This window comes from Saccostrea cucullata, unplaced genomic scaffold (assembly GCF_032062105.1).
Source record: "Saccostrea cucullata isolate Sc308-1 unplaced genomic scaffold, CSIRO_AGI_Scuc_v1 ctg146, whole genome shotgun sequence".
Classification (NCBI taxonomy): domain Eukaryota; kingdom Metazoa; phylum Mollusca; class Bivalvia; order Ostreida; family Ostreidae; genus Saccostrea; species Saccostrea cuccullata.
The window spans coordinates 1,052,269-1,070,814 of record NW_026919274.1 but is presented as its reverse complement, the minus strand read 5'-3'; the positions used below and the strand labels follow the sequence as shown (position 1 = coordinate 1,070,814).

General features: G+C 31.3%; 2 protein-coding genes across 2 annotated transcripts; both read left to right on the top strand.

Moving 5' to 3' along the window:
* The first annotated feature begins 750 nt into the window (after positions 1-750).
* Positions 751-3,919, top strand: LOC134283572 (uncharacterized). The gene is made up of 3 exons (XM_062766093.1): positions 751-815; positions 2,294-2,384; positions 3,039-3,919. The coding sequence occupies exons 1-3, from the start codon at positions 770-772 to the stop codon at positions 3,751-3,753; spliced, it is 852 nt and encodes a 283-aa protein (XP_062622077.1). The 5' UTR covers positions 751-769; the 3' UTR covers positions 3,754-3,919.
* Positions 3,920-11,062: 7,143 nt separating this feature from the next.
* LOC134283561 (uncharacterized) lies at positions 11,063-18,357 on the top strand. Its single transcript, XM_062766083.1, has 7 exons — positions 11,063-11,163; positions 12,865-13,043; positions 13,203-13,338; positions 13,471-13,557; positions 14,240-14,281; positions 14,485-14,557; positions 17,409-18,357. Exons 1-7 carry the CDS (start codon positions 11,109-11,111, stop codon positions 17,899-17,901), a joined length of 1,065 nt encoding a protein of 354 aa, XP_062622067.1. The 5' UTR covers positions 11,063-11,108; the 3' UTR covers positions 17,902-18,357.
* Positions 18,358-18,546: the final 189 nt, after the last annotated feature.

Here is an 18,546-nt window from a genome sequence, read left to right as displayed (position 1 = left end):
CTGAAAACATTAGAGGTGGGATAAGGTGCCACTGAGGAGCAAGTATCCCTTGTTTACCAGTCTCATACAGAAAATCAATAAAAGGCGCAATATTGTTATATTGTTATTCATCAAAGTCATTGAATATGTGTTCATAAGAAAAAAGTTAATCTCCTAATATTATACTTTATGATAGGTAGAATTGTTGGTCTCTGATATCATTGTGCACATTTTTCCCGTTACAGCTACTACAAAACAAGAAGTTGCCCGCGTTACGCTGTGGCAAGAAAGTTTTGTGAGGTAAGGATTTGATCTTTACGACGCGTGTTCACATCCTAATATTGGACGTGGAGACCGGTTCTTCGGATGAGACCATATAAATCGATGTCCATGTCGCAGTAGGGGCTGGTACGAAAAAATACTCTGTTCAATGGTCCGAGTATAGGACAAAGTTTGCAGCTTTCCACTGGCATATGAATGAAAAATTCTAGAGGTGGACGTTAAATGGCATACAAACTAGAATACCTTTCAGTTTGATATATTCTTCGAAATACATTTATTAGTAAATTAGAGGAAAATATTTTGAAATACATTTAATCATCCCGATGGTACGATCCGGAAAGAATACTATTTAAAAAATCACTGTAAAGGAACTTTTGTATTCACAATTATAACGTGCCTGGAATAGTGTTATGCATTCCTAATTATTTTATTTTCATGTAATTAGTGTTCCACTTCACAAACATTTAAAGTGGTATTAGTCACAAAGAGAGATAGAAACACGATCATAATGTCCGGCCAGTCAGAAATTGAGTATCGTGAAGAACAAGATGTGGGTGAGATTTATTTCTTATGCTGAAGATTTTATCAAAGAAAGTTAAATATAATAATTTTTTATAGTATATGTGACCAACCAACAAGAAAGATATAGATATTGGCATTCAACCCTAACTGCATGACATATTTATAAGCCTGTTTTGATCTTCTCTATTATCTAGGTTATTTGTATAATTTTAACGATTTTGTACCTTCCTTATTTTTTAGCCTGTGTGTACCTTCCTTAATAGTCTATTTGTGTATTTTTAGTTGGAAGTTTATTCATACATTTTCTATTTTGTAGCTATTTTTAAAAAAATTTTTTTGTCTCTAGTCCGTTTATAAATTCTTTTTATTTAATAGCCTATCAGTACCTTCCCTATTCTAGCAAATGTCTTCCTTTTTGTAGCATATTTGTTCCTTATCTTATTTTATAGCATATTTATACATCATTATTTTGTTCTGCAGCTTATTAGCCTATCTGAACCTCCCTTATTATTAGTCTATCTGTAACCTCCTTATAATGTAGCCAGTAATTGTGCCTTCCTTATTCTATAGCCTATCTGTATCCTTTTTATAATATAGGCTATCTGTACCTTTCTTATAATGTAGCCTAACTGTGCCTTCCTTATGTTATAGCCTATATGTACCCTTTTCAAATGTAGCCAGTATCTGTACCTTCCTTATTTTGTTTCCTATCTGTACATTCCTTATTTTGTGGCCTATCTGTATCCTTCTTATTATGTAGGCTATCTGTACCATTCTTATAGTGAAGTCTATCTGTGCCTTCCTTATTTTATAGCCTATCTGTATCCTTTTTATACTATAGGCTATCTATACCTTTCTTATAATGAAGTTTATCTGTGCCTTCCTTATTTCATAGCCTATTTGTATCCTTCTTATACTATAGGCTATCTTTACCTTTCTTATAATGTAGGCTATCTGTACATTCCTTAGTTTATAACCTATCTGTATCCTTTTTATTGTGTAGGCTATCTGTACCTTTCTTTTAATGTAGACTATCTGTACATTCCTTATTTTATAACCTATCTGTATCCTTCTTATAATGTAGGCTATCTGTGCCTTTCTTATAATGTAGCATATCTGTACATTCCTTATTTTATAGCCTATCTGTATCCTTCTTATTGTGTAGGCTATCTGTACCTTTCTTTTAATGTAGCTTAGCTGTGCCTTCCTTATCTCATAGCCTATTTGTATCTTTCTTAAATGTAGCCCTTATCTGTACCTTCCTTATTTTGTTTCCTATCTGTACCTTCCTTATTTTGAAGCCTACCTGTACCTTCCTTATTTTGCAGAATAGTTTTACCTTCCTTAGTTTGTTGCCTATTTTTTTGACCTTACTATAAAATCTATCTGTACTTTTCTGATTTTATAGTCTATTTAACTTATTATGTATTCTATCTATCTTCTTCACTTTGGCAGTCTATTTTTATCTTCCCTATCTTTAAAAGTCTATTTTGACCTTACTGTTTGACAGATGTTGGCGTTGTGGTCCTCTGCGGGATATTTATGTTGCTGTTTTTCAACATTATATGTGTGTGTATATTCTACAGGAAGTGGAAGAAAAGGTACGTATTTCCATGTAAATGACTTGAACAGCCATCTGTTGATATTTCATTCTAAAGATATTTACCAAAATCATATTTTTATTCCCTATATACATTGTTTATCTAAATTACATACTATCAACCCTTACCAATCACAATTGTCTCTATTTAAAAAAAAGGTGTAGACGTGCTCACTTTTTTTATTTGATTTAAATGACAATCTTCGGGTATAAGGTGCAAGAAGTCTAAAATTTCTTTGTAAATCTAAAATTTTACATGTGCAGTAAACTTTAAAAAAAATTGTTCACCATAGCGACCATTTGGGGATTGAGAAACGTTTCTAAACGAAATAACAACAGAAGAAATGACTTGATTTGCTCGATGCACACATACTTAATTTACACTAGTGTCCTAGCTGTAGTAAAAATTAATTCTTAATAAAAAATTTTCTTAAGTTTAAACATATGTTCGAATAATTTTATGGAAAAAATTAAATCTTTCAAAAAATAAAGAGTTTATAATGTATATAAAAATAAAGAGTTTATAATGTACATCGTATGTCAACCTTGTATCTTCTTCCGAAGAGTTTTTGGTGGAAAGTCTATTCCTCAACCAAACAAACTTTTTGATCTCTCTTTCATATCTTTTAAACAGACCAAGAATTTTCTTTTACAGGCAGAACAAATTCCGTCTGGAGTATATAAGATATGGGCGATCAGAGTATCTACGAAGACATAGAGCTCAGCCAATCAGAATATCATTCAAGTACATACCTGATTGGTTTCAGCGGAATTGGAACAACCGATTTGGCATTCAGTCGATGAGAAATAAGAGAAGACAGCATAGACCACATTTATCTAAACTGATGCAACCAAATTTGTCCACCACGAAAGGTTTTCGTAATCAAAAAACATCAAACTCACTCCAAAGTGAACAACGCAAACGCCATCCACGGAAGACAAAAATCATAGTGAAGGACGGGTTATTATCGAACAGGATAAATCTGTTTAAAGAAGGAGTGACCAAGGATGGCACTATGGATGAGAAAACAATCCTTAACACAGAATCTTCACAAAATAGAGAATCAAAGGGACTTTCAGACACAAACAACAAGCATTCTATAATTGATATAAAACAGATTCGCCCATCTACAGGGAGGTCATCAAATCAATGTCCTTCAAAGGTCTCAGAGGTACAGATACACAAGGAAAAGGCAGCAGGGGACGCTTGTTATAAGAGAGCTACGAACTCCGTTAAACAGTCGATGGATGCATGTCCAGAAAAAACTTCCAACAGTAAAATAGAAACACTCAGTACATTATTTCTTATTCATTCTGATGATGTATCAAACGTTTTATCGAGGATGGGACACAAAAACCAAACTAAATGAATAGGGTGACAGTTGATAATAAGCATATTTTATATTATTGTCTTCAAAATAATTACTTGAAGGCTAAATGGAATACTGTATTGTAAAGATAAAATTAACTACAATGTATAGGTTTATCCTGGAACTGATAGTATTATGGGTGTATTTACATATAAAGTGATATAAATAGTATTAAAGCATTCATTCTGGTGAAGACCACTCATCACCTTGGTTCTTCCAGGACTTAAAAATTGTATCAAAAATGGATAAAATGAAAGAACAACTCAACTTATTTAAAATTGAGCTTTACATAACCCGTTTATCTCGTACTTCTCTATCAGTATCTACCTCCAATCGTCATCCATAAAGTCAGGTATAAAAATGTTCAAAAGTAGATCCTAATATAATTACCGAGGAACTGCCGAGACGAATAAAATGGGCAAAATCTATACTCAAAAATAACTTATTGCTCAAATGCCTAAATGCCTAGTGGTAGTCTTAATTTAACCTCTCCATTAGCAATTGGTGGCGTCTCAATTTAAAAGTTAAAAGTTCTCGAAGTGACGTTAAAGCAATATGAGCTGCAAGTTTGATGTCTGAAATTTCTGTTGCAATATTGAAATTAAACAAATGATCCCAAAAAACAAAACATTTATAAACTTCTAATCTTTATATCTAAGGCAGAAGAACGATTTATTTGCTCTGATTGAAGCAAAATTACATTATTGTCGCCCTGTACTTTATTGATTTCTTATATAATACTATACATTCCTTTGTAAAAATCTTTCTTTTGAAAACGAAAAACATAATGGTTTGAATTACATACAGATTCATATTAACAGCAAATTTAAAACAACATTAATATTCAGTGGCGTGGAAAAAAAGGTTGCAGCATACACATCATTTTCTCCGGTATAAAAATTCGTTTAAATAAAGGGGTGGGGAGTTGATAATTAAATCGAACCTATTAGTTTATTTAGTCGCAAATGCTAAAAGCATTCTTAGCACTTTACACGTTAATACCTATCCAATTATGTTTACAGTTTTGTTTTATATTAAATTTTAGGGATAAAACTATTCCCTAAGCTGGAAATGTTTTAAGCCAAAGTTCAAGTGTTATTCAAGTGTTATTAAGTAACTATCAGAAAATTTCATCGAAAGCAACAGGAGTCCATAATAATTGAAGGAAACGAAATTGATATTATGAATTATTATTTCGATAGTAGGAAATTCAACATATTGATTGAATTTTGATTATTCAGTAAGGAAGTTTCTATATTTTCTAAGCAGAGTTAAAGGATAAATTAAGAGCTATCAATTTTGTTAAGTTGTCTTCACATCGCTGTATAAACTGTAAATATATTTACAATATTATTTCACACGTCAAATTAAAATAAATTATTGTAGGTGTCTGAGTTTGCAAAAAATACTCCCGTTGAACCCCCTCCCCCCGGTCTAATACCAAGCGAGAGGAAGCTCATTTTCTACCAATACTTTGCACCTCAGGTTAAATATGTGACTTCACACTAGCCTACACATTAGCAGAAAGAAATATACGCCACTGATATCTCCAAAATGCAGCTCATATTGCTTTAAACAACAGACAAACAAAAACTTATTTCATGTTAATACCCTGAACAAGGTTATGTTTTAAGTAAAAAAATTTTTATTGTCAAGAGAATTTTTTCTCAAAATAATTCGATATATGCCTGCATCATATTAAACTGAATAAAAAGTATGTGTATTATTTCATGCTGATGTTCTCGTTCTCTTATTAAAGGTACTTGGACACAGATTTGAAGTTAATATTTTTTCTGTAATTTTACCACTTATATATTTTAATAGCATTTCACACAAAAATTAATTAAAAATCTTATTTCATATAAAAGTTATTAAAATTTTAATTTTTTTGGCGGGTTTGATTGACAAGTGGCAGTCTTGTTGTGTATTAATGAAAAATATTAATACTATAATCCAGAAAATTCAGTGTAGACATGTTCGAAAGCAAAACAAACACACAATATATTGTCAGTCCGTGCAGTTGTGGTGAGCAGACTTTGGCCGTTGAACGCACCCGGTGAACCAAAACACCAAACAATAACAAAGCTTTCGCCCTGTGTACAAAATACTGTGTACATAACACGAGTGTGCTCGATTTGCTAAACTCTGTACACAACGGAATGACGATACTTGTGAAGGGGTTTTGCTTTATAACATTTCTACTCTGAATAAAATTATTTTTCTGGATTTAAGTTTTAATGTTTCTCATTAATACACAACAAGATTGCCACTTTTCCTAAGGATTAAGAATAAAGTTAAAATTTGTGAAAGTGAAAGGATGTGTCAATCAAACCCGCCAAAAATTAAAAGTTTTAATAACTTTTAAAGGTACTTGGACACAGATTTGAAGTTAATATTTTCTCATTTTTTCTGTATAATATCACGAATTATATATTTTAATAGCATTTCACACAAAAATTAATTAAAAATCTTATTTCATTTAATAGTTATTAAAACTTTAAATTTTTTGGCGGGTTTGATTGACACATCCTTGCACTTTCACAAATTTTAACTTTATTCTTAATCCTTAGGAAAAGTGTCAATTTTGATGTGTTTTAATGAGAAATATCAAAACTTTTACCAAGAAAAATAATTTTATTCAGAGTAGAAATGTTAGAAAGCAAAACACCTTCACAAGTTTCGTCATTCCGAACTAAGAGATGCGTACAGAGTTTAGCAAATCGAGCACACTCGTGTTATGTACACAGTTTTTGTAAACAGGGCTCGAGTTCTGTTATTGTTTATGTTTACAATTCACCGGGCGCGTTCTATCGTCACAGTCTGCTTACCACAACTGCACGGACTGACAATATATTGTGTGTTTGTTTTGCTTTCGAAAGTGCCTACTCTGAATTTTCTGGATTATAGTATTAATATTTTTCATTTATACAAAACGAGATTGCCACTTTTCCTAAGGATTAAGAATAAAATTAAATTTGTGAGAGTTCAAGGATATGTCAATCAAACCCGCCGAAAAATTTGAAATTTCAATGTCTTTTAAACGAAATAAGATTTTTTATTAATTTTTGTGTGAAATGCTATTAAAATATATAAGTCGTAATATTATAGAGAAAATGGTAACTTCAAATCTGTGTCCAAGTACCTTTAAATGCAATAAGATTTTTAATTAATTTTTGTGTGAAATGCTATTTAAATATACAATTCGTGATATTATACAGAAAAAATTAAGTTCAAATCTGTGTTCAAGTACCTTTAACCTCTGCAAGGAATATTGAAGATAGTCATAACAAAATAAATATTGTTCTAACTAGTATCAAATAGGGCTGGTTCAAAGCAGAAATTTGATATAACCAATAAGATTTTTTTCTTTTGCTTACTTATCATAGTTACATGTATGTATGTTTGTATGTAAATTAAAGTTAATATAATAAGAAAATGTCATTTTAATACCATTAAAAATATTACAATACATATCGCAATGCAGTTAAAAATGTACCGCAATATACCGCAATACCAATTTAATATTAGTATATATTATATGATTGAATAATTCCATCTCTCTGACTGGCTGAGATCCAACTATGTTAGAAAAATAATGTTATGACCTGTACGTGACGTTCTAGGTCAATACAAGGATTTATTTCTTCAACATTGATCTAAAAATAGATTGGAAAATTCCAAATTGATACAAATTGTTTTGGAAAGCTATTTAAACGACTATGGGTTTTTTTTTTCATGTGAACAAAACATAAGCGATTTATATATTATATTTTAGGGTGAGGGTGGTAAGAGGGGATGTAGGGACCCCCCTCCAAAACTTTTACTGAACAACAATTTTTTTTTTGCTTTTTGGCAGTCAGTTTTCCCTGATAATACTCCTTCCTTTCAAAATCTATCAAATAAAAAAGACTAAAATTATATATATTTTCATGGCAACTAAAATTGATAAATAAAAAAAAATTTCAAATTGATACGACTGGTAAGGTTTATTCACATTTTAATTCTGCTTCTCTCTTGTATTTGGCTAGGACTTAATAAAATGCAAACAAGTAATGAGCTGTATCATTTTATCAGTGAATCATATAAAAAAAACAATTATTGCTGTTTTTTGAGGTCAATACAATGATTTAGCTATCTTCGAAGTATATATTCACCTCGCCCTTCGGGCTAGGTAAATATCGTACTCCTCAAATGGCTAAATCATTGTACTGACCTAAAAAAACTTCAATAATTGTATAATATATAACATATCGCAATTTGGCCAATATCCAGCGACCATAAAACAGTTCCTGTCTTACTGCTTGCCTTAATAACAAACCTTTCTTGCATTTATTCATATATTTAATGATAAAATTCAAAAACGTATTGAGATACGATATTGTTTGTCGCTGTATTGCAATATACCAAAATATCGATATTTATGCCAAGCCCTAGTATCATACAGCTAATTTTCCTAAGACTAAAATACTCAATTTCAGCAAAGCTGTAAAGAGCATAAAAACTCTTTATTCAAAAACTTATTTCTTGAATCAGTTAAAATATTATTAATATCTTGGTTTTCTTCTTTAAAATTTTGTACGTTCACTTATTAAGCACAAAATCAATAACATAAAAACACATTAAAAGCATATTGCAATTTGCATAAGGATATCATAAAACTAAATTAAGATGTGAAAATATTATACGAATTGCGCCCCTTTATTCATGCATCTATTTTTATATTCATATGAAGCAGAGTTTATTCAAAATCCTATACATGAGAAGAAGAACACACTGGATAGATATCATATAAATATTGTATTTACTCAACTACAGGCAATATAAATTATTTTATGCTGAATGTTTTATACAAATACGCATTACAGTGGTACTTACACGCATGTAATTTGCGCAGTCAACATTTTATAGAATATCACCCGTCGAAAAGCAATGTTAACTACTGTGGCTTCATTATTCAGCTTCATCATTCAGCGAGTACATGTAATAGTGTTTTTTTTAAACAAATGTTTCCCGACGAATCAGATTCAAGCAATTTAAATGAAAGCATAATATTTTGAAATATCGACGACGTGTTATCAAACGACACAAGTTATTTCTATATATGTATCAACACGATATATCCCTGATAGCTTGAAATAAAACATACCATAGAGTTTGGCAATCAGTTTCATATTTGGATAGACGTCAGTGGTAACCAAACAAAAAAGCTTCATGATAAACGTTTTGACTGATTATGACTTTCCAATTGTCAACTTCTCTTACTTATGCAGCAATATACTCTTTTTTACATTTCAGTTCTTCATCATTTAATTTTGAACTGTATAAGTTCTACTATTATAAATATAACATCTTTGAAATTTAATGGTAATGTATTTTCGCTATCAGGTAGCTCTTATCTTGGTTTGAAGTTGTTTTCTTTTATTTTTCGCAATATGCTCTTATCACCTGCATACAGGTTTTATATCTCTAAGTTTATTTGTTACATAAGAGCAATCTCAACGTACGAACAATTTCTTAGACAAGTCAAGTTATTGTCAAATAAGTTGATGAAACAAAAAATATCAACAATTTCGTTTAAAGTCATCATTTTGAGACATATATGATCTAGTTATCAAAGGGGCAAAGCTGATAGACTTTTTTCATACTAATAATTGGGTCATTTTTACACATCGAATTGTCGATGGATCTTCCATTGTATGTATTTCTCGATCAGGACAAGACGCACACGACGGTTGAGACCGATCGGCAGGAGATGTTCACTCCTTCGTGATACCTGATCTCATCTCTGATATTAAAGGTCCATTTGCTCTGCTCCTGATTTTTATTGTTTGAATATAGACTTTTTGGTGTGCTACATTTTGGTTTTTTTTTCATACATTTCATTCATTAATTGGGCCGCATGACTGTGCAAATTTTAATGTATAGAATCAATATCTGAGGTGTTTTCAATCCACATTCCATTAATTAACAAAGATAAAACATTTAAACAGTTTTGAATGACCCAAAATGTGAAGAAAATACAAAAAAAATAAATTAAAGTGAAATTGACGTGTTTTTTTTTTTTTTTTTTAGAAAAACAGCAAACTTGCATTATTATTTTGTAAGTTAATCATTGATTTCCTAAATTTTTATGACACATGTTTAACAACTGGCATAAATTGAAAAATAAAAAAAAACTTTCCTGTTTTGGTTGGGTTAGTATTATGACAGACAAAAACTTTTATGTTAATTAAAAAAAAAATAAATCTACGTTTTAAGAAGATATAAGATCAGGACAGTAACTAAACCATCCCGACAGTGACTAAAACTGTCAAAATTTCTCCAAATGTTTAGTGTTAGCTAAATATGACGTTTTAACTTTGACGTCACAGCCTTTCTTTACTAGCTGTGTAAAGAAAAAATCATTTTGTTTCACTCGGGAAATAAATTCCAACCTCAAACATTGAATACTCTCTATACATTTTCATAATCTGAAAAAGATCCAAACCTGACAATAAAAAATTAAAAGAGTTCCCGTTGTGAAAAGCAAATTTCCTGAATTAAAACACAGCCATGTGGAGTCCTCTTGTATACAATGATCTCCTCAATCATCAACATCCGTTCAAATAACAGATGATATGTTATTTTTAAAATATCTAAATATTTATTTTATATTTTTGATTATTTTTTTTTTAAATAAATAAGCCAGGTCCCTTTTCAGACTCGGTATCGAAAATTTGAAAAGTACAGTAAATGGTCACAATTAAGTTAGAAGTTTTAAATGAGAAAACTTTAAAAGAAAACGTGATTATGTTTATGTTTGATCTGGACAGTCTTTAAATAAAGATTGATTTCAATATAAAAGACAAATTTAGAACCAAAAAAAAAAATAAAGATGTTTGAGACACAATTCTATACAATAATAATTTTGCAGACCAGATGTAATTTAAGGTCATTCAGCCTTGTTCACGTTATCAGAACTTACTCTGAACTGACATTGAATTTAAAATGTTTGTGTATTCATGATTTTGAAGACAAATATAAATGCATGACAATATAAGGGACATATTATATTCAGTTCATAGAACGCAAAGATTACCCTCATTCCCGATTTAACAATTATAATCAGCCATCTCAAAATTAAATTATATATACTTATGATAATATACAAAAATTTTAATATCTTCATTATTTCTACTTTTTTAAAATATTAAAATTCTTGAAGTAAAAATCTGATCAGGAATTATTTATAGAATGGACAAGTACACTTAAAATTGAAGGTTTTAAATAGTACATAAAACAAATAATAAGCACGCAGAACATTTTTTTTCGAACATAGAACGATCGAGTCGTCTTGAAGTAAAAATCTGGACAATATGTCTCAGTGGTTAATATTTGTATTTTCTTTGATAGGAGTATACAATATGATTGGTAAGTATAAACATTCACATAAAAAAGCCTTTTGTATCTTTTGGAAGAAAAAATGTTCCACTAGAAAGAATTTTTTTAAAAATGTAAGAACTTATATGCATTAAATGAGAGAGTCCAACATATCCCTCATAATTTTGATTTCACTCGAAAATTTTAAAACAAATGATTTTTACTAAAAATTGTTCATTTGTATTGTGTAGGTGCAATATTAATAGAGAAATTAATCTGAATATTTTTACTTTGGGGTTACTTTTTCGAATTACTGGACTACAAGGTCAATACCAAAAATTGATATATTTTACATGGCCTTTGTGATCAAAATTAATGAACAAAGTGTAGCTTATAGATGTTTTATCTACTGTTCAGCTGGAAAAAATTAATTGTAATTGAAAGACAATTTTTTTTTACTTCGTGAAGATTTTTATGGAAAATGTCAGGACTATTTTAATGGCCTTTACTTATATCAAAGATGCAGTACGGTGATTTGTAAATATTGTTGCATACAATTAAAATATAACAATTTAATTTTAAATATTTACATTTCCTGATGTCTTTCCTTATATAACAATGATAATGAAATTGAAATTCAATTTTCATTGACATGCAGTTGGTCACATGATCAGATTTTCTTGCATATGGAAAGCAAACTGTACGAGCCATTTTGGAAAGTTCAGATTGTGACGTCACATGACGTCGTAGATACGTTATGTTGCATTTCCATAACAAAGTCTAAATAGTGCGTGTTTTCCTTGTCACATGAATAAAAATGAAAATATAAATATAAGAAAAAAATATAATTTTTTAGAGTTTCATTGGGAATGACATGAAGTCGGTCGCTAAAGAATTTGATCACGTGACCAACTTCATGTCATATCCCAATGAAACTCTAAAAATGATATCTTATTTCTTCATTGTAACACGTCATTTGATTGGGTTAAAGATTTAATCCATTTTGTATAACATAACTTGCCCACGTCAAGAAAGTATTACTCCGCTTGACGTTACTTTTAAAATATGCTAAATTTTAGGCATTTTTCCGGAGGAAAAATTGTCTCATTGTCTACACTGAAATTAAATTACACGGAATGAAGTTTATCGTATGTTATACGATATAACAAACCTTGTGACAGTTTACGCTTTTTTTTATAAATCGCTTCATTCCTTGTATAAAATCATTCATAATTGCAAATCTTAATCTTTAACAATTTATAAATTCCTTCCTCGAGTATTTTACATAGCATTAAAAAAATGGGTAGGAAATATCAATGAAGGTTACAACAAATTGTTTCTGAATAGCAGTCAACTCGACCTTTAGACCTATAATTTATCTATTCTGTGTATTAAAATACATTCTTTTTTTCATTTCAAATGTTTTCTCGATACTAAATCGAAATAAATGATACCACAGATTTTGTCAGTTTGCTTTCATATAGGACAGTATACAAATGCTAAAAAGAAATTTAAAAAATCTTAATGATTTGAAATTTCGAAATGAGAATAACAAAGACGATCGAGACAACACCATTAAAAACGAAAATGGGTCATTCTTATGAGGGTAAAAAAGTTAATTCTCCAACAATCTTTCTTGGCATTTTTGCGACTTTTAAGATAATAAAACTGCCCTGACTTCACATTTTTCTTTAGACAAAACATTTCTAATTTTGTATTTTTCAACATCTTAAACTTGTATTAATTTCACAGAGTGTAAGCCATCATGTGAGAAGGAGATAGATTACAAGAAGAGAATTATAGCAATGAGAGAATTGGAAGAGAACACTTGTACGTGGACAATCCAAGCACCAGAAAACCGTGGCATCTGGTTCCGTGTTACAGCACTAAGAGTTTCTGTGCACTCTAAGACCTGTTCTAGTTATCTCATGGTAAATTTTATTAATTGTTGCTCAGTGTTTATTTGCTTTTTTTTTTTTTTTGGTTTGATTGCTCACTTGCTTATTAGCGTGCATGCGTTTTGTCACTTCTAGTGAATAATTCAGTAGTTATTTTGATTATCGTTCAGCTTTATTTTCATATGTTTATAGCTAAAAGAAATACATACTGAACAAAGGACAACCCTTAAGAATTACTGCTCCTCAATAACACGTGACCACGTGAAAACACGTCATAATCAAGTCCAAGTGTCTGCTTACAATGTCACATTCAAGCTTAGCTGGAATGGTAAGATAAAAACGACCAATATTCACTTAATAAAGTATTCATTTAAAATCAAAATTCGTATCTCATATTGGTTTTTCGTGTTCTGAACATAGTCTTAACTACTAGTATAAATAGTTATTTTTTTCTGAATAGTTTTTGTGTTGGGTAAAGCCAATCGTAGAAAAGACCTCAATCCTACAACACAGAAGTATTCACAATCAACAGAAAGCATAATAGAAGGTATATGTACTTGTCTAGAAAAGTACGTTAGGCCAATCCAAGTTTTTTCTATGCTTAGCGTCCGCGTGCGCCTTGGTTTTTGACACCCTATATTAGAAAAAACACACAAAATCTGAAATTCATTAATTTAGTCGAAATTTTTTTTATTTTGTCAATTTCTCCAAATAATTCTGTACAGTAAGATATATTAGGTGTATTTTAAGTATTTAATCCCTTGTTTTTGCTTAAGAATAGAAATTTCTTCTATTAAAGCAGTTTAGTTAGATCAAATCATTTGAAGGGCGTCATTTTTATGACTTTTAAGCCTGTGTTTTATGTTTTGGCTTGTGTGTTTTTTTGCGAATAGGTAGGTAGGTTTTTGAAAGATGAGTGGACGCTAAACAGAGAAAAAACTTGGAATGGCCTTACTAACAATATCCAAAGATGACTAAGGTCCACCTAGGATTTAATGTACATAAGAGTAGACATACTGAAAATTAATGAAAGCATAAGTACAGGAATATTTATTTTACATTTATGTACGTAAGGAAACGTGTTCAAGCCAATGTTATTATTATTTGCATCAATATTAAGTTATTAAAAAAAGCTGTAGTTTATTCATAATTATTTGATCTGATGTATATGCTTAAGGAAAATACGTAAGTGTTTATTACACATTCAATTTATTTTGGTTATATTTCAGAGGATACCGTTATTGACTTTTTGAAAGAGAACAAATATTTTGGTAATACGTTTCTTCTAAAATTGTTTCTTACATTGTTTCTTAAGTTTAAATCATCAATTAAAACAGATAGAAATTTTAAATAGAATATTTTAAGTAATTTAAAATATCAACGGTTGCAGAACTTCATTAAAGACATAAAGGGTTATATGTTGTATACTTAAAGTCGGCTTAAATAAATATTTATTTTTTAATTTTTTGAATAGTATTGGCGATTCTTGCTGGTATAGTGACAACCACTGTCATTACTTTTACAACGATAAAAATATGCTCTAAGAGGTAAATAGTTTTATTTTCAGATTCATGGGAAAATAAAGAAGGGGTATTTTTAAAATCGATGACGAAATGTCACTGAGAGAATTGAAAAAAAAAATTAATATTCTAAGACATCACGAAGAGTATTGGGGCTAATAAATGCCTAACTATTTAACTAAGAAGGGCACTTGTACATGTTGTAGTCTTAAATCATTCTTTTTTGTTTTATCCGCATGGATATTCATGCAAAATTCTTAGAAACATCTTTTATGCCTTCTTGAAATGATGTCAAACAAACTTCACTTACAGGTCCGATTCTGACTGTTCGCTCGTTAATTTGTTTGTATGTTGTTTAACGTCCTTCTCTAGAATTTTTCACTCAAATGGAGACGCTGCCACTGGAGAGCTTCAAATTTTGTCCTGTATTCGGCACTTAGGGCCATTGAGCAGGGATGGATCTTTTTCGTGCCAACACCTACTGCGACACGAGACCTCGGTTTATAGGTCTAATCCAAAGGACCGGTCTCCATATCCCAGATTGGGATTCAAGCTCGCGACGTAAGGATCAACTCCTTACGCCGCGACTCTAGAGCAGACGGTCTAACCACTGCACCATGTGGGCAACCTGACTGTTCTTAAAAATAGTAGAATTCCGTAATGTGTCTTGATTTTTAAAATAAGAAATTAATGTCGTTTTATTTATCTATTTTAATAATTCTTAAGGGATAAATGAAATATGTTTAAAAATAAAATTTATCAAATGTTTCTTTAAACAAGAGGCCCACGGGCCTTATAGGTCACCTGAGTATCGTGTAACAACTTTCAAATAATTAAAATTGGTTCGTGTTTTACCCCAGAGGCCATGAAATTCACAATTCACAATTTTGAAAGAGGCACCATTGCTTATCATAATTATAAACTTAGCTTACTCTACTTACTTAATACTCAGAGGTAGATCAGAGTAACAAAGAGAAAATGCACTTCCATTTTATAACCAGTTATGCACCTCACCCCAAAATAACCACTGACCCTGGGGCCACATATTTCAAAATTTTGCAAATTTTATCTTAAAATGGTTGATTAATACTAAAGAGCAGATTTCAAAGCATTAATTTATTTTCAGACTATGTTACACCCCCCCCCCCCCCCCCCCCAGGGAGGGGGCATAAAAAATAACCATTTTGCTAGATGCACCTTTCTTCATCACTATACAGTTATTGACTGGGTATGAGGGCAAGATATGATTTGTTGGACCTGAAGGTGAAAATGTTGCCCGAGGCCGCAGGCCAAGGGCAACATTTTCATCTTCAGGTCCAGCAAATCATATGTTGCCCGAGGCCGCAGGCCAAGGGCAACATTTTCATCTTCAGGTCCAACAAATCATATGTTGCCCGAATCCCAGTCTATAACTGTTTTGTTATACCCTTCACTGCTCACTTAAGATTGATCAATTTTATCAATACACGCTTTACTATCAATTATTTTATATGGAAAATTATGGCTTCTTGTAAATATAAAACATCAAGCTGAGAAAGAACAAAATCAATTATAAATCTATTATATCACAAAAATTATTTATCACAAAACATACTCTTCCCTTCTACCTTACCTTGCTGTTAGCAACAACTCTTTTAAAATAGCTCCTAACTTCGGCTATTTTCGTATATTGAACGAGATTATTAATTGTGACGTAACAGACAAGTGACGTTATAACAATTTGTAAGACCGGTCAATAGTGAAATTGTGAGACCGACGTAATAAACATTTCTTTTGTTGGACTTTTTATTAGTAATAAATATATAGAAGGATATTTATAAGGGTATAACAAAAATATATATATACTTGGATCATTGGCATAAAACCCAGGAGCAAAGGAATAGATTTTCAAAGAATTAATGCATTTTCACTATATAATCAATAGAGCCCCGTCCTAACACCAGAAACCCTGACCCTGGGGCCACAAAATTCACAATTTTGGAAGAAGCACTCTTTCTCATCATAACTATGTACTTACTTAGTTTATTTAATACCCAGAAGCAGAGAAGAAAATTTTCAAAGAATTAATGCATTTTCACTATATGATCAATAGAGCCCCGCCCTAACACAAGAACCCCTGACCATGGGACCATAAATTCACAATTTTGGAAGTGGCACTCTTGCTCGTCATAACTATGTGCTTAGTTAGTTTATTTAATACCCAGAAGCAGAGAAGATTTTCAAAGAATAAATGCATTTTCACTATATGATCTATATAGCCCCGCCCTAGCACAAGAACCCCTGACCCTGGGGCCATAAAATTCACAATTTTGGAAGAGGCACTCTTGCTTAACATAACTATGTGCTTAGTTAGTTCACTTAATACCCAAGAGCAGAGAAGAAGATTTTCAAAGAAATAATGCATTTTCACTATATAATCTATATAGCCCCGCCCTAGCACAAGAACCCCTGACCCTGGGGCCATGAATTTCACAATTTTGGAAGAGGACTCAATGCTCATTACATTCATGCCAACAGTTTGACTGCTTGATGTCCAGGAGTAAAGAAGAAGATTTTTAAAGATTGCAATAATTTTGGTGGTTTTGGCCCCACCCCTCAGGCCCCAGGGGGCGGGGACCGTAAAATTCAAAATTTTTGTTCCCCTTCAGCCATAGATGCTGTATATTAAATTTGGTTGAAATTGGTTCAGTGGTTTCAGAGAAGAGGCTGAAAATGTTCAAATGTTAACGCACGACGCACGACGGACGACGCACGACGACGGACGAAAACGTATAGCAATAGGTCACCTGAGTTACTCAGGTGACCTAAAAAACTATTCGAAAGTATTTAGAGATTTTAATTCTGATTAGTGATTTTGGTGTTTTTAAACAAATAATAGGCGCAATCAACGTGCATGTACAGTCAGCAGAGAAAACTACGAGATGCCGAATTTGCCTGAACAAAGTGACCATAATGAAAGACACTTGCAAATAAATGAAAAGTGCAAATCACATCAACGAGATGATTATGAAAATATCAAGACAGCTGATTTTAAAAAGAGCAAAAAAGAATGGACGGATATTGGACGTAAAAGCGGTAGAGCTGCAGAGGCAAAAGAAAATGAAAGTAGTTTAGAGGATTGGTGTTCTTACTCATTTTCTAGCAGTCATAAGCACGTGAAAGACAGAATAACAGATCACTTATACCTGCTTAGCCAAGAAGATGAGACGGTATTTAATGATGATAGTCATGAGTACCAGTCTTGCCGACAGGTAAAGATCGAATACGGACATACTAGTATGCAAAACAAACCCTACAGTTCAAAGAAGCAGAACATCTCTCCAAGTGTGTCTAGCACTTCTGACTGCGAAGATTACGTTAATCTCTACTGAAATTACTTGAGAATTTTTTTCTTTTATTTTGTACAATTATTAATCACTCTTTAAACAGTCTATTGATAGTTTTTGATATACATGTACACGATGTTAGCGAGCGTTATTTCTCGGTGGTCGTTATATTTGAGATATACAAACCTGAATTCCTTCAGTATTCAACCATTCTAAATTTCATACATGAGAAACTTCAAGAGAAAACATTTCAATAATATATTCGAGAACCGGTGTAAATCAAATGCGGATATAAAAAAAAAATCCGAGGAATTTTTGGAACATTTGATATCACAAAATTTACCAGAATAAACAACTAGAAAAATTACGACTTATCAACTTTATATACAGATATTATCCACGATAAATTAAAGTCCAGACTTTCTATTTTCTAACATCATTGACAGCTGCTTTTTCAATAAAAATGGAACTCGTAAATTTACTTTTGTTATTGGTCATTTGCAAAATAACTTTGTTTATAAATAAAAAAAAAAAACATTTTGATTGTACACACAGTTCTCTGAAGTTGATACCGTATATACTAAAAAGATGCTCGAGTTTCTGATTGACAATATCTATGTTGTTTTTGGAGAGTGGGTCTTCCAACAACATTTTAGAATTTTTATGGGTAACAATTGCGTCCCGTCGTTA